Here is a 12,876-nt window from a genome sequence, read left to right as displayed (position 1 = left end):
AAACAATTTTAAATAGAGGACTTTTATGCTGAAAATAAAATGAATAATTACCACTCATTAATAAAAATAAAAATATCCCAAATAAAATATGGACGAAGTATTTGAACAGAGATTTATCCAAAGATGTTATGTAAATGGCCAATAAGCACATGAATGTTTCTCAAAATTATTTATTAGATATGCCTATAAAATAACAATGAGGTACCACTTTATATACACTGCAATTATTATAATTTATAAAAGCATGGATAGTAATAAGGGTTGGAAAAGATATGGAAAAACTGGCATCCTCAAACATTGTTGATGAGACAGAAAATGATGTAGCCATTATAAAAACAGCTTGGCAGTTCTTCTGTAAGTTAAAGGCAGACTTACCATATGACTCAACAATTGCCCCTCTTATGTGTATATCCAACAGAGTTAAAAACATATATCCACATAAAAATGCATACATGAATGTTCATAGCAGTTTTATTTACAATTGCCAAAAGGTGAAAGCAACGCAAATGCCCTTCTATTGATTATGTATAAACAAAATGTGGTAACTTCTAACAACAGAATGTTATTCAGCCATAAAAGGAATGAAATATTGATACATGCTACAAAATGGATGTCACTGAAAATATTATGCCATGTGAGAGAAACCATATGTAATAGGCCACAAATTATAGGAGACTCTTTATATGAAATGTCCAAAATTGGTAACTCCATAGAAACAGAAAGTAAATTAATTGTTGTTAAGGGTTAGGTAGATGGGTCAATAAAGAGTGAGTGCTATTTTTGTACAGGGTTTCATTTTAGGATGACAAAAATGTTTTGGAATTTGATCATGGTGATGGCTAAACAACTCTGTGAATATACTCAAAGTATCAACTCTAGACATTAAATCTTAATTCCATGGTATGCGGATTTATCAACTGAAAACTAAAAAGACACCCAAACAACAGCAGCCCCTACCATATATTTAACATACAACGTGGTGCCTGGCATTTAGAAAATCTGAATACATAGTACTACATTACCCGTTATTATTTTTTCCTAAAAAGACTTAATTGCAAACTGTATTATAGTACTATCTTATTCAATTTTATAAAATATAAAATGTGGTGATAAAAAGTCATGATCTATAGAATTGTGCCTCAAAGATATAAATGCTAAAATGAAAACTCTGAGCATATTGAGCAAACTGTGCTCTTAATTAGTTTAATCCTCCAGGCACATGCACTGCTCCTTGGTGCCACAATCTTAACATGAATATAATTTTATATGCTAGTTTGTGCAGAAGAAGGGGACTTTGTCATTTATCGATAGCTATGAAATGTTTTTACCACAAAGTCATCTTTAGCAACCAAAGAACTCCTGTAACTTTCTCATAAAATCATATAAGAATTTTTTTTGAACATATTAAGAGTGAGAACTGTATGAGTCAAAGGAAATATTTTTTTATTTCATATTTTTAGATTTTACTTTAGACTCTAGCACCATGTCACTTGAACATATAATATGGGATTACAGAGTCAATTTTGTAATCCCACTGTATACCACAAAGTATGTAAGTGTTCACTAGGTAGGGAATAATATGCGACATTCTAGTTTCTGAACAAATAGAAAATTAGCTCAGGCAGCTGTTGGTTTTAGCTGCTCGTTTACACTCTAAATCAATATTGGTGATTACACCAAAGAGGGAGTCATGGTATGTGTTTGAAAAACCAAAATCAAAATTATAATATATGTATGTGTGTGTCGATGTGTGTATAAATATATATAAATAAGTATATTTATACCAATCAAACAATCAAAAGTCTATTGTAGCTTCCTTAGTGAGACAAAAATGGAAGGAACTGCCTTGAAGGAATATCTTGGAGGAAAACTTGATTTGTGCTCCTTTTGCTACCACATATTGCTCTCTTCAAAAGAGCTAGTGTGTCTTCACTGCTAGGCGGTGACGCAGCATGCCTATTCAGGGCTCGTCATGATTGGTTGCGTAACATTAGGCTGTATCAGAGCTCATCAGCTTGGATGTAGAACTGTTGATAGCAGAAGCAAACAGAATTGCTGCTCCAGAACATTCTTTTTCCACCTCAGCTCCCAGCCCTATGTAAGGGCATCAGCGATAAAGATGAAATGCTTAAGGGAATTTATGTGTGAACGTGGATAAATAAATGTGTCCCCATGGGCTACATGTTAGGAATAACAGCAGATAGATTGGGCAAAGTTAGCTTGCACAGTCAGAGGTGTAGGCGCACTTGTAATTCCCCTACCCTCGAAAGTTGGGGAAAGATACCAAGAATGTCAAATGCCTTGGTCCTTCATACAACTAACCAAAGTATCATATGTTCACATGAGCACACAGTTACAGTTACATATTTTAGTTGTTAGAACAACTGTTAAATAGAATCGGAAGATAAGAAAGAAAAGGAAGAAGAACTAGAGGGAAATGAGAAGGAGGAGAAAGAAGAGGAAACAGGAAGAGGAGAAACTGAGAAGAGAAGAAAAAGGCTAACTGGAGAAAGAGAAAAGAGAGAGCCCTTGGAGAAGTTGAAAGAAGAGGAGGAGGAAGATGATCACCTATAATAAGTAAAGAAAATAAGTAGAGGCAGAAAGAGTTTGAAAAAGGCATAATAAGTTGTCTCAGAGAGATAAGGGATGTTATTGATACCATGAAAAAGAAGAAAGCAGTTATAGTGTATTACCAAGTAGGAATACTGAGAATGCAAAAACAAACTGAGATCGATACATGGGATTAATATTATGAGGCATACCGATTAAGAACAGATTGGAAAGCAGGATATTAAGATTAGTTAGCAAATAAATAAAAAAATAAAATTTAAGTTTAAAAGATATGCATGCATTAAGTCAATCTCAACATCTACATAATAGAAATGCCTGGAAGAGAGAAGGTAAATCGAAGATTGATATGTTATATTGCAGAAACAGGAATTTTAGGTATTTGAATATGATACATAATGTGAACTTCCTGAGTTTCAACTGACCATAAGGAATGTAATTGATCATAAAGGAAACACTCTGGTTCATCAGAGAACAAATATGTGTCTTGTGTTATTATCATTCTAGCTTCAAGAGATTAACGTGGATTGGCATTCAAGCCAAAAGCAGTTTTGCATATACTGGGCATTGTTAACAAGCTGGGAGGTACTCTAAAATGAGAATTGTGCAAAGAAATTATGCCTTTTGCTGTGATATTACTATTGAATACTAAATCAAGTCAGATGTTGGGGAGCTTTTTAGTAGATAATTAAAAAAAAACTGACAGAAAGCAAAAAACACCAGGAAATAAAACACAGAAGAACCCTAGGGCATGCCATGCAGAGGAGAGGTGATTCACTTAATATTAGAAGTGGAGCAAAACAATAAATACAAAACCGGAGAAGCTTAGTCATGAAAATAGTCAACTACTAGAGTTTCTATTGAGTCACTAAAGCTATGGAAGGGCTACATAACATTTTTGTTTGTGATATTTGGCACAAATACTTTTTTATGCATCGTTACTTTCCTGTGTACCTTAACAATGAACTCTTTGACAAATGAAGCAAACTAAAAAACACTATGATATGACCATCCTGCTCTGCACTGGGGCCGGTGTGATAGGGTTTGCAGCAGACCATCACCTGGCATAGTTTAAGCAAATCAAATTACACCACTTAAGGTATATTCTTGGTAAAAAATGTTCAAGTATGTTAACTTAACATGGAAATATCTTAACATAATTGAACTTCAACATATCTTAATAGAAAGAAATTTAATTGTATAAAACAAAAAGGGAGAAAAATATATTGTTTCAAATATTCCAATCCAGACTGCTTATTCCCTATATTCCCCAGGAACATAGGCTGTTGCTGTTAGCTAGCTAGCTATTAAAAACAGGACATAAAGCTTTTACATGGATATGAAGGAGAAAATCCTCCAATATATTTGAAAAAACACACGAGACCCTTTATATCCATGAATAACCTGGGAAAACTCATTTGCTGTTCATGTTTTCTACATTCTAATGTGGTTCCATGTGACTTAATGAATTTGCATAGCTTTTTAGAACTTAAACTTTCTCTGACACTTCTTAGTATTTCTTAATTTTACTAATGAACAAACTGGAGAAAAGGAAAGAAAGATGATCAAAAAACTAAACTGCTCTATTTCATCTATTTTAATAATTTATTGTTTATTTTTGCTTAGATTGATGGTAGAGTAGACAAGGATGGGAAATGCACTGTTGGAGACCTCAAAGTTATACTATCATTAATATTTGTTTTTGAAATGCTCTCTAATCTTATTAGTCTATTAATGTCTAAATCCATGGATTTGCAATTAAACCCTGAAATCTCTCTTGTGTGCATATTCAAAATATATGAAAGGCATTTAGTCAACTCTCTGGCATATTTCAGGTCTTCAAAAAAGTAATTTGCACTTCATACAATCCCCATGATACAAAGTGAAAATTAAAAAACTATTAGTCATTATTAAATCACACCAATATTACATGGTAAATTCAGGACAAGTCTCCCAGCCAGAATTTCTGTTTATAAATATAGTTCTTCCCATCTTCAGGTTATTCTAGAGTAAAGATCAAGTGAACCCTATTATGTTGACACCTGGTGCCAGCTGGCGAGTCACTCTTCCTCTGAATCAGTATCACCCTTTTCCCATGGATTTTTAAATGTGGAATAAATTAAGTGCAAAGATATAACTACACTTGTCTATCCAGTAATGTGGAATGAGTCATTTTAATTATCTTCTTCCATCCACATTAACTATTGCTTTCTCTAAGCTGTATTACTCTGGCCTCTCCATAATAGTTCTGTATTTTTTTTTCTTATCAAATTTTACATATTGAATGATGTCAGATTGTGAAAGCTTTGTGGATAGCTTGAGGTCTATTTATTTTGGTATATTTGACATGTCTCTCAATAGTTTAATGTACATTAATCAACCCAGGAAAATATCAAGAACTTTAAAAAAATACTCCAAATAAGCTAACAGTATACTTTAATGTAATAATAATTGATGGCAATAATACTATACTTTTACATATATTTTTACTATCAATAAAATTTTTCTAAAATAATATTAAAATAATAAATCTTACCTAGACCATGTCTATGTGTTGACATTGGTGGTAAGACAGTCCAAGTCTTGGTTTTGGGGTTGTAACATTCAACAGTGTTCAATGTCTTCAAGCCATCTCGGCCTCCAATTACAAAGAGTTTGTCGTCAATAACAGCCACACCAAACTGCAGTCTCCGGCCATTCATCATCCCTGCTTGGATCCACAAATTTGTTCTCAGGTTATATTTCTCTATGGTTGTAGCTCCTGATAAAACATGAAATCATATAGTAATCATTTATTACACCTGTTGCACAAAATACAACCTTCCCAAGTTGAACAAATAATTAGCAGCATGAATTTAGAATGGGAAAACACTCTTGTCACATTCATTTTTCTTAAAGAGAAAGTGTCAGAAAAACAAAGGGAGTAGTAATTTAAGTATTACTATATTTTCTCTACTTGGTGGATACTAGTGATCAAAATGGACACATACGTTTAGCTTGTTTGAATTGCATAATGTGCTCATGCTAAACTATCAATTCAATAGAATTATTTTTGGGTATAACACAGGTCTGTCAGTAGATTTTACAATTTCCTTATGTCTGTTTGTCATTTAAAAAAGTGTAACATAATCCTAGCCTGAAAAATATTTATCAAAGCATTTTTCAATATTTAAGCTATGTATATAATCTGTATAATTCTGAGAGTGAAGAAGAGTTAATTTAAAAATGTCTTACCTTGTTTCTTTTAAAATATGTTTTATGAGTTAAAAAACAGAAAAATTTTAAAGTTTAAGATATGCAAATAAATGTCAGTTATGCCTTTTTTATTTATTTTTTTAAATTCACTTGAAGAATGGCTCAATAGAATTTAAGATCATCTATCTTTATCAATCACATTATAATCTTTAAATGAAATAGTTCATCTTTCCTAAAAGCTTTTATGCATAAATCTAAAAATCATAATAAATCTTAATAACAAAATTTATGTTGAGAAAAGAAATAAGCTAAATTGCCAATGAAATATGTTTAATGGATTCAGCTAAATATTTTACATTGAAAATTAAATATTTCACATGTCCCCTGAATAAGTTCATAAATGTTAATACCATAAAATATAAGTTAGCAAACACTTATCGTGTTTCAGTGTTTGATCATAGTGTTCAGACTTATATTCACCCATGTTTCATCATCAATGACTAAATATCCCTACAAAAGGAATCAAAATGCTTGTGTACTTTCATTTAATGCACTAAAAATCTATATTACTCGTAATGTAGTATAAGGAAAGTTTAAAAATTAAGTAAAACATTCTTTAAAGGACTCATTTACTCTTTAGAGCCTAACCAGCAGTGTACTAAACATGTACAAACAACTTTGTAGAAGTTTTGCTAATTTGTACTTGATTTTTATTCAAAGGTAACAAAACAGTAATAATATACTGAGTTAGATGAATTAAGTCTGTTTTTGATATTACTAAAAATATGAGTTATATAAAGTATTATAAAAGTATTACTATTTTTAGAATAAAAATAAATTGTAATGTTCTTAAGTCATTTTATGCTATTTAGTAATATAAGATATATTATTTAAACAAATGAGATGCCCTGATGGTGTGACTGGGTTGGGCATCATTCCTCAAAGTAAAAGGATGCCAGTTCATTTTTCAGTCAGGGCACAAGCTTGGGTTGTGACTTCAGTTCCCATTCAGGGCATGTATGAGAACCAACTTGTCATGATCAATGTTCCTCTCTCACATCGATGTTTTTCTACCTCTCTTTCTTTCTCCCTTCTCCTCTCTCTAAAAAAATAAATAAAATATGTTTAAAATATGCTTATTTTGTTTTTATATATTTTTATATTTTATATTGAATGTTTTATTCGACTATGTACAAACCAAAATTCCAAGGTGAACTTAATTATTAAATAATTTAGACGTCATCTGAATTCTCAAAACTTAATTGTATTGACAGATTCATGAATGCCTAACTAAAAATTGAGTTATATGCACGTACCCTTATCTTATGACTAACTCTTGACAAATGATGGCAGAAGAAATAGTGTAACTTAAGTCTAATCAACCCAAACCTATGAGATCCATATTTTGCAGTTCTGGGTAGATATGAAAGTGAATATCTGAATAACTACACTTTCCCTTATCTCCAAAACCTTGATTGAAATCTTTGCAGAGAATCTGAGTCCAGTCATCCTTTTCAGGGAAAATAGTTGGGAATATGTAAAGTTAATGGCATCTGAGTAACCACAGGTGTTTTTATTTAAAGGAGAAAGTGAAGGCTCTGAGTTTCAAAGTCTCGTTCAAGCTACCTAGATGTGTCTTAAATCTCAACACATGATAGAATTTAAAGCTTACAGTGTTTTCCCTCTAACTGTTGTCTTCAAAATGGACTTATGCATTTTGTCCTAAAGTTACTACATTAGAAATAGGTTGCATCCTTGTCTTCATTTTCAAAATTAAAAGTTGTATTGGTTCCTTTGGCTACTACGAAAAAATTATCTCAAATTTAGTGACTTAAAAAGCTCACATTTGTTATTTTAACAGTATTGTGCTAAAATCAAGGTGTTGGCAAAGCTTCCTTTCTTTGGGGGTCAGAGGAGAGAAGTGTTTTCTTGCTTTTCCATCTTTCACAGGCCACCGCATTCCTTAGGACCCCCTTCTTCCAGCCTCAAAGACGGCAATATTACATCATTCTGACACTGATTCTGTGATTATATTGGGCTCACCCTGACTTAATATTAATGAATTACATCCTAATTTAATCTAGAATAGTCTCTTTAAGGTCAGATAATTGAAAACCTTAATTCTTTTCTCAACCTTAGCACCATCTCCCCTACCCCATTTTGCTATGTAACTACATACATTAGCATATTCATAGATTCTTGGGATTAGAATGTAGACTTCTATGAGGTTATTACTCTGCCAACCCCAGAATCAAGGCCTATTTTCACTCCACTCTAATTTTGCTTAGTTGCAAAAAGGTGAGTAATACAAAACAAAGATCTCTTGATTTGTAAATCTTACTTACAGTAAGAATGCATCTAGTTGTAATGCTCACAACGTTAAGAATGTGCTTTCTCTTTTTCTAATGAAAGTTATTAATAATAATATTCTTCAAGAAAATGTCATACCACTATACTTCATTAGCTTGTCTGTATAAACTTCTCAATTCATTATTATTATTATTTAAATTTATCAATTTTTTGTGTGACTTCTGTTGTGTCCTTTGCTTATGAGAGTGTATGTATTCCGTTGGTAGTTTCCTGAGGAAGAAGATATGGTATTGGTCCTCAAAATAAAAACGATATTTGCCATTGCATAAAAACAAAATATGAAGAGTAATGAACTGCTGTGGTGGCATGCAATTACCGTGAAAGAGATTAAAAAAGAAAATGTATTTTAAGATACAGTTACTTCAGACTTATTCCATTAATGAAACCATCACTAGTTATCTCAAATGTCTAAGAAGGTAGGTGTAACATTAAATGTGTGCCTGCAGGTACAATAGAGTCCTGACGATTTTTATAAACCGGAGCATGCCTACTCTGAGATTTCAAACAATAAATCTAAGCAACTGATTTAACATAACATTTAGGCTCCTTAAAACAGGTATAATGAGCACATCTGGCTACAGTAGACTATTATTAGGACTGGTTTGATCCCTGTTGTTTCACATCTTAAACTGTAGACCACCGCTGCTAAAGCATTTTGAAGGTTATGTTAATTTCTGTAGGGAATTTTGCTGTACTTCTGTGAGGTATCACTTTGTGCAGTAACAACATTTTATAAACTGTAGTGAATAGTTTAACATAGTTATGCAAATAAAAGATGAATTTCATTTTTGGCATATAGAATAATGTGTATTAAAATGACAGACATTTTTCAGTCTATATTTATGATATAAAATTACATAGGATACATTTCTGTACAACACTTCAAAATTTATTTATCACATACTATGTACCAGGTAAAAGGTAGGTGCCTAGTATTCGTAATAACATAAAATTTTGATGCTGCTTTATTCAATATAACTCCTGAAATCATCATTTAAGTAAAAAGTAGTCAGAACATTATTGTGTATGTCTTTTATTGAAATATGGTTGTTAAATAAATAATGAGTAAAGATGTCTTGAGAACAGAGTTTTACAATAAGATATTAATAGATAATATTTATTGCTTCCTATGCTCTAAAATTTTTGCATGTATTGGCCAATTTAATTTTTATAAAAATGTGATTAGATAAGTATTACTATTATGCCACATTTACAAAAATGAAGCCAAATCAGCGAAAGCTTTAGTAACTTTCTCAGTGTCTCTCAGATAATAACTGAGTCCACAAATTAACCTGGCTCTGGAGCCCACTCTGAAACGGTTTTCTTTACCACTTCATCTTATAGAATGAGATAATTGTGATTAATATATGTAGTAGGCAGAATTTTACTAATGCCTCTTCCTGTGATTTAATAACCTGTTTCCTGGAACTCATGAATATGATGAGAAATCACTGTATTTGTTGTTATGCTATTTGGCACAATTGATCTTAATATAGGGAGATAACCTAGATAGCTCTGATCACATTGTTACAGAAACAGGGGAGTCCAAAAACAAACCCCAGAGTTTGCAGCTGGGAGATAAGGAGCAGGAAGCAGCTTTCAGGATGCCCTTGCATGCATGGAGCTAGTGGCTGGATACATTGTTGCAAAGATCCGCTTTACTTCCAAGACTCAGGAAGATGGGAGGGATCTTGGACTGTGGGCTGGTAGGGAAGAAGCAGACAGAGCCGACAGTAGGGTTCTGTGAATTGTCAGGACTGTTTGCAACACCCACTGCGTGAGAGGACGCAGGGAGAGAGAGGAAGCAGGGGAGAGGAGAGAAGCAGCAGCGGACATTTGGGGCTGGCTCTGGCTCTAGGACGCTCTCTCTCTCAGGCTCTCTCTGGCCCTCACGCCCTCATTCTCTGGCTCTTGTGGGCTCCCTCCATCTGGCTTGGAGAAGGGATCTCCAGGCTGCTTTAAGAAGAGGCTCTTGCCAGGCTGCTTTGAGAAGGAGAGGAGATCCGTGCGATTTGCAGGAAGAAGGCAGTTTACAAGGAGGCTGAGAATCCAGGCGTTCCTGCATGGAGAGCTGGAGGGCACCACAGCACAGAAAGGACCTCCCCAATCAGAACTGAGTGATTGGCAGCTACTGGTAAAGCTGAACTGTGCCTAGGAAGTAGAGAAACGGTGTTTCTGACTTTCCTAAGACTGGCCAGGTCTGGGAGGGGGAGGCAGGACTATGTGTAAATAAACAATTCTTTTTCTTTTCACCAAACTCTGGTATTCAGAGTTATGATTCTGGCGGCGGGCAATCGGGCCCCTAACTAAACAGCCCGTGGGTTCTGTTTCAATCGAAGCAGCCCAAGGGTTCTGTTACAACATGACTCCTTAAAAATCAAGAGATTTGTGGTAGAAGGGGAAATTAGATATGAAACACGAACAGGACTCTACTTTGTTGGTTTGAAGATGGAAAGGACCATATGAAAAATACAGGTGACCTCTAGAAGCCGAGGGTGTTCCTCAGCTGACAACCAACAAGAAAACAGTCTCAGTTCCACAACCACAGTGAATGAATCGCCAACAGTCTGAAAGCACTTGAAAGATGACCTCAGGCTGGAGATGAGAAGAAAGTCAAGCCAACACCCTGATTTGAGTCTTTTGAGACCTTGGCTAGAGAATCCAGACATGCCACCCTATACTACTGGCCTACAGAACTGTGAGCTAAAAAGTGGCAGTTATTTTAAACCATTACTTGTGGTAATTTGTTACAGCAACACTAGTGTATATATTACTTTTCATTAAAAAAAAGACTTATAAGGTATTTGTTTTCCAAGTTCAATAACATAGCATTTTTCTCAAGACAATACCTTCAGCAGGCTCCTTTCTCAAAATAAAACTGAGGAAAAGTTCTCAAGATGTTATCGAAGTGTGGTTCTGGGTCTATGTGGAGTTGTTAATTCAGACAACCAAATATTACTTTGGGTGAAAAATAGGAGTTGATAGCTATACATTTTATTTTGGCATTAGAGGTGGCAGGACTTATTCCAATATTTATAATTCAAATATTTAACAACCTTACTTGAACATGACACATAATAAAATGATAAAAGCTATCTGAATGGATAAAATGGATGCACAAAAAAGCTCCTATAAAAAGATAAATCTCTTATTCAATTCAACAAAAAGGCCCTCAGGTCTCCTTAAAAAGTCTTTTTACTATATTTTAATGCAATCTCAATAAGCTCAGTTACCTGACTTCCCAGACTTATTACAAACACACAAATCAGAATGATCTGGGGCAGCTGAAAACAGCAATAGCTGACAGTGAGGGTGTAACCAGAAAATAAAAGCCTATTGTTTTAACTCAAATAGAACCATCTCTTACAACTGTTAAGTGAAAAAAAATGCATTACATAATATCTAAGGAGCATGTTGCCCAACACCAGTGGAGATCATGATGCCATTAAATCATTATTAGGAAAAGGTCTAGATGTCAAATATAGTTACATCAAAAATACACAAAGAAACAAACAAAAGCTCAAAAGAATAAGAACACTAACAACAAAAGCTTTTTATATATAAAAAAGGGTTTTCCCTGATATATGAAAAGTTTTTTTATAAATCAATAGATAATTTTATTACAGAATTTTGCACTTTAATCCTATATAATTTTACATAATTTTATTAACCAATGTCACCCCACTAAATTCAATAAAAATTTTTAAAAGAAGAAGTAAATTAGAAACATTAAAATAGAAATAGGTTAATGGCATGAGCAGGCCATTAATGAGAAAGTAATGTGAATGACATACAAACTTCAGAAAATTGACTTATGCTTTCCTAACAATCAAATAAGCTTATAAAATTTCCAACAGACTTAGAAAATATGTACATCAAAACCAGCTGGCTTATAGTAAATCGATGCAACTTTTTGGAAAGTGTGGTGTGTGTGTGTGTGTGTGTGTGTGTGTGTGTGTGTGTTAAAATACATAGTATATTTAGGAAATGAAGTACTTTAGTTTTTGATTTGTAACTTCATATTTCAAATATTTTTCCATTAATAGGCCTTAGTTCTATAATTAAAATAATGATGTTTTTTTTAAAAGCAGCTTTTGGTGTTGCTAAATATGGCATAAGAAATGGACTTTTGAAAAGATAAGTCAGAGGTGGTAGTTATTATTGCTGTCATTATCACTTACAGCAAAGGGATCATATAATAAAATACCTAGACAGCAAAATGACACGTGTCAAAGCATTACTACCTGTATATTTTATTTATTTATATTCTTAATAAATGTTCATTGAACATAAACCCATAGTACTTGACATTTTTAAATTAAATATTTACTTTCATAACTAACATTTGCCAAAAACAAAACAAGCCCTTCCTTTTATAGTAACACTCCTCCCCCTTATCCAAAGGGGATATGTTCCAACACATCCAGTAGATGCCAAACTCATGGATAGTACAAAACCCCATATATACCATATTTTCCCTGTACATAAATATCTATGATAAAATTAATTTTTATATTAGGCACAGTAAGAGATTAACAACAATAACTAATAGTAAAATAGAACAATTGTGATAATATAATGTGATTAAAACCCTGGCTGGTTTGGCTCAGTGGATTGAGCGTCGGCCTGCGAGCTAAGTGTCGCTGGTTCGATCTTCCAGTCAGGGCACATCAGAGAAGGAAAACTCTGATTCCAAAAAACCTCCGCTGCCTTGCGGCATACCTCTTCAGGGGAAAGGCTAAG

At 33.5% G+C, this 12,876-nt stretch overlaps 1 protein-coding gene across 2 annotated transcripts in view; it reads right to left on the bottom strand.

Annotated features, from left to right (window-relative positions):
* KLHL1 (kelch like family member 1) overlaps window positions 1-12,876 on the bottom strand; it is a 323,324-nt gene that overhangs the window by 51,673 nt on the left and 258,775 nt on the right. For both annotated transcript variants that reach the window (XM_090257994.1, XM_090257995.1), the window contains one exon: window positions 5,105-5,329. In XM_090257994.1, coding sequence (XP_090114120.1) covers window positions 5,105-5,329 — 225 coding nt within the window. The remainder of the gene's footprint in view (window positions 1-5,104; window positions 5,330-12,876) is intronic.

Source organism: Furipterus horrens, unplaced genomic scaffold (assembly GCF_987537825.1).
Source record: "Furipterus horrens unplaced genomic scaffold, mFurHor1.1.pri manual_scaffold_12, whole genome shotgun sequence".
NCBI classification, from domain to species: Eukaryota; Metazoa; Chordata; class Mammalia; order Chiroptera; family Furipteridae; genus Furipterus; species Furipterus horrens.
Note: the sequence above shows the minus strand (reverse complement) of the source record. Positions and strands in the feature narration are given on the sequence as shown.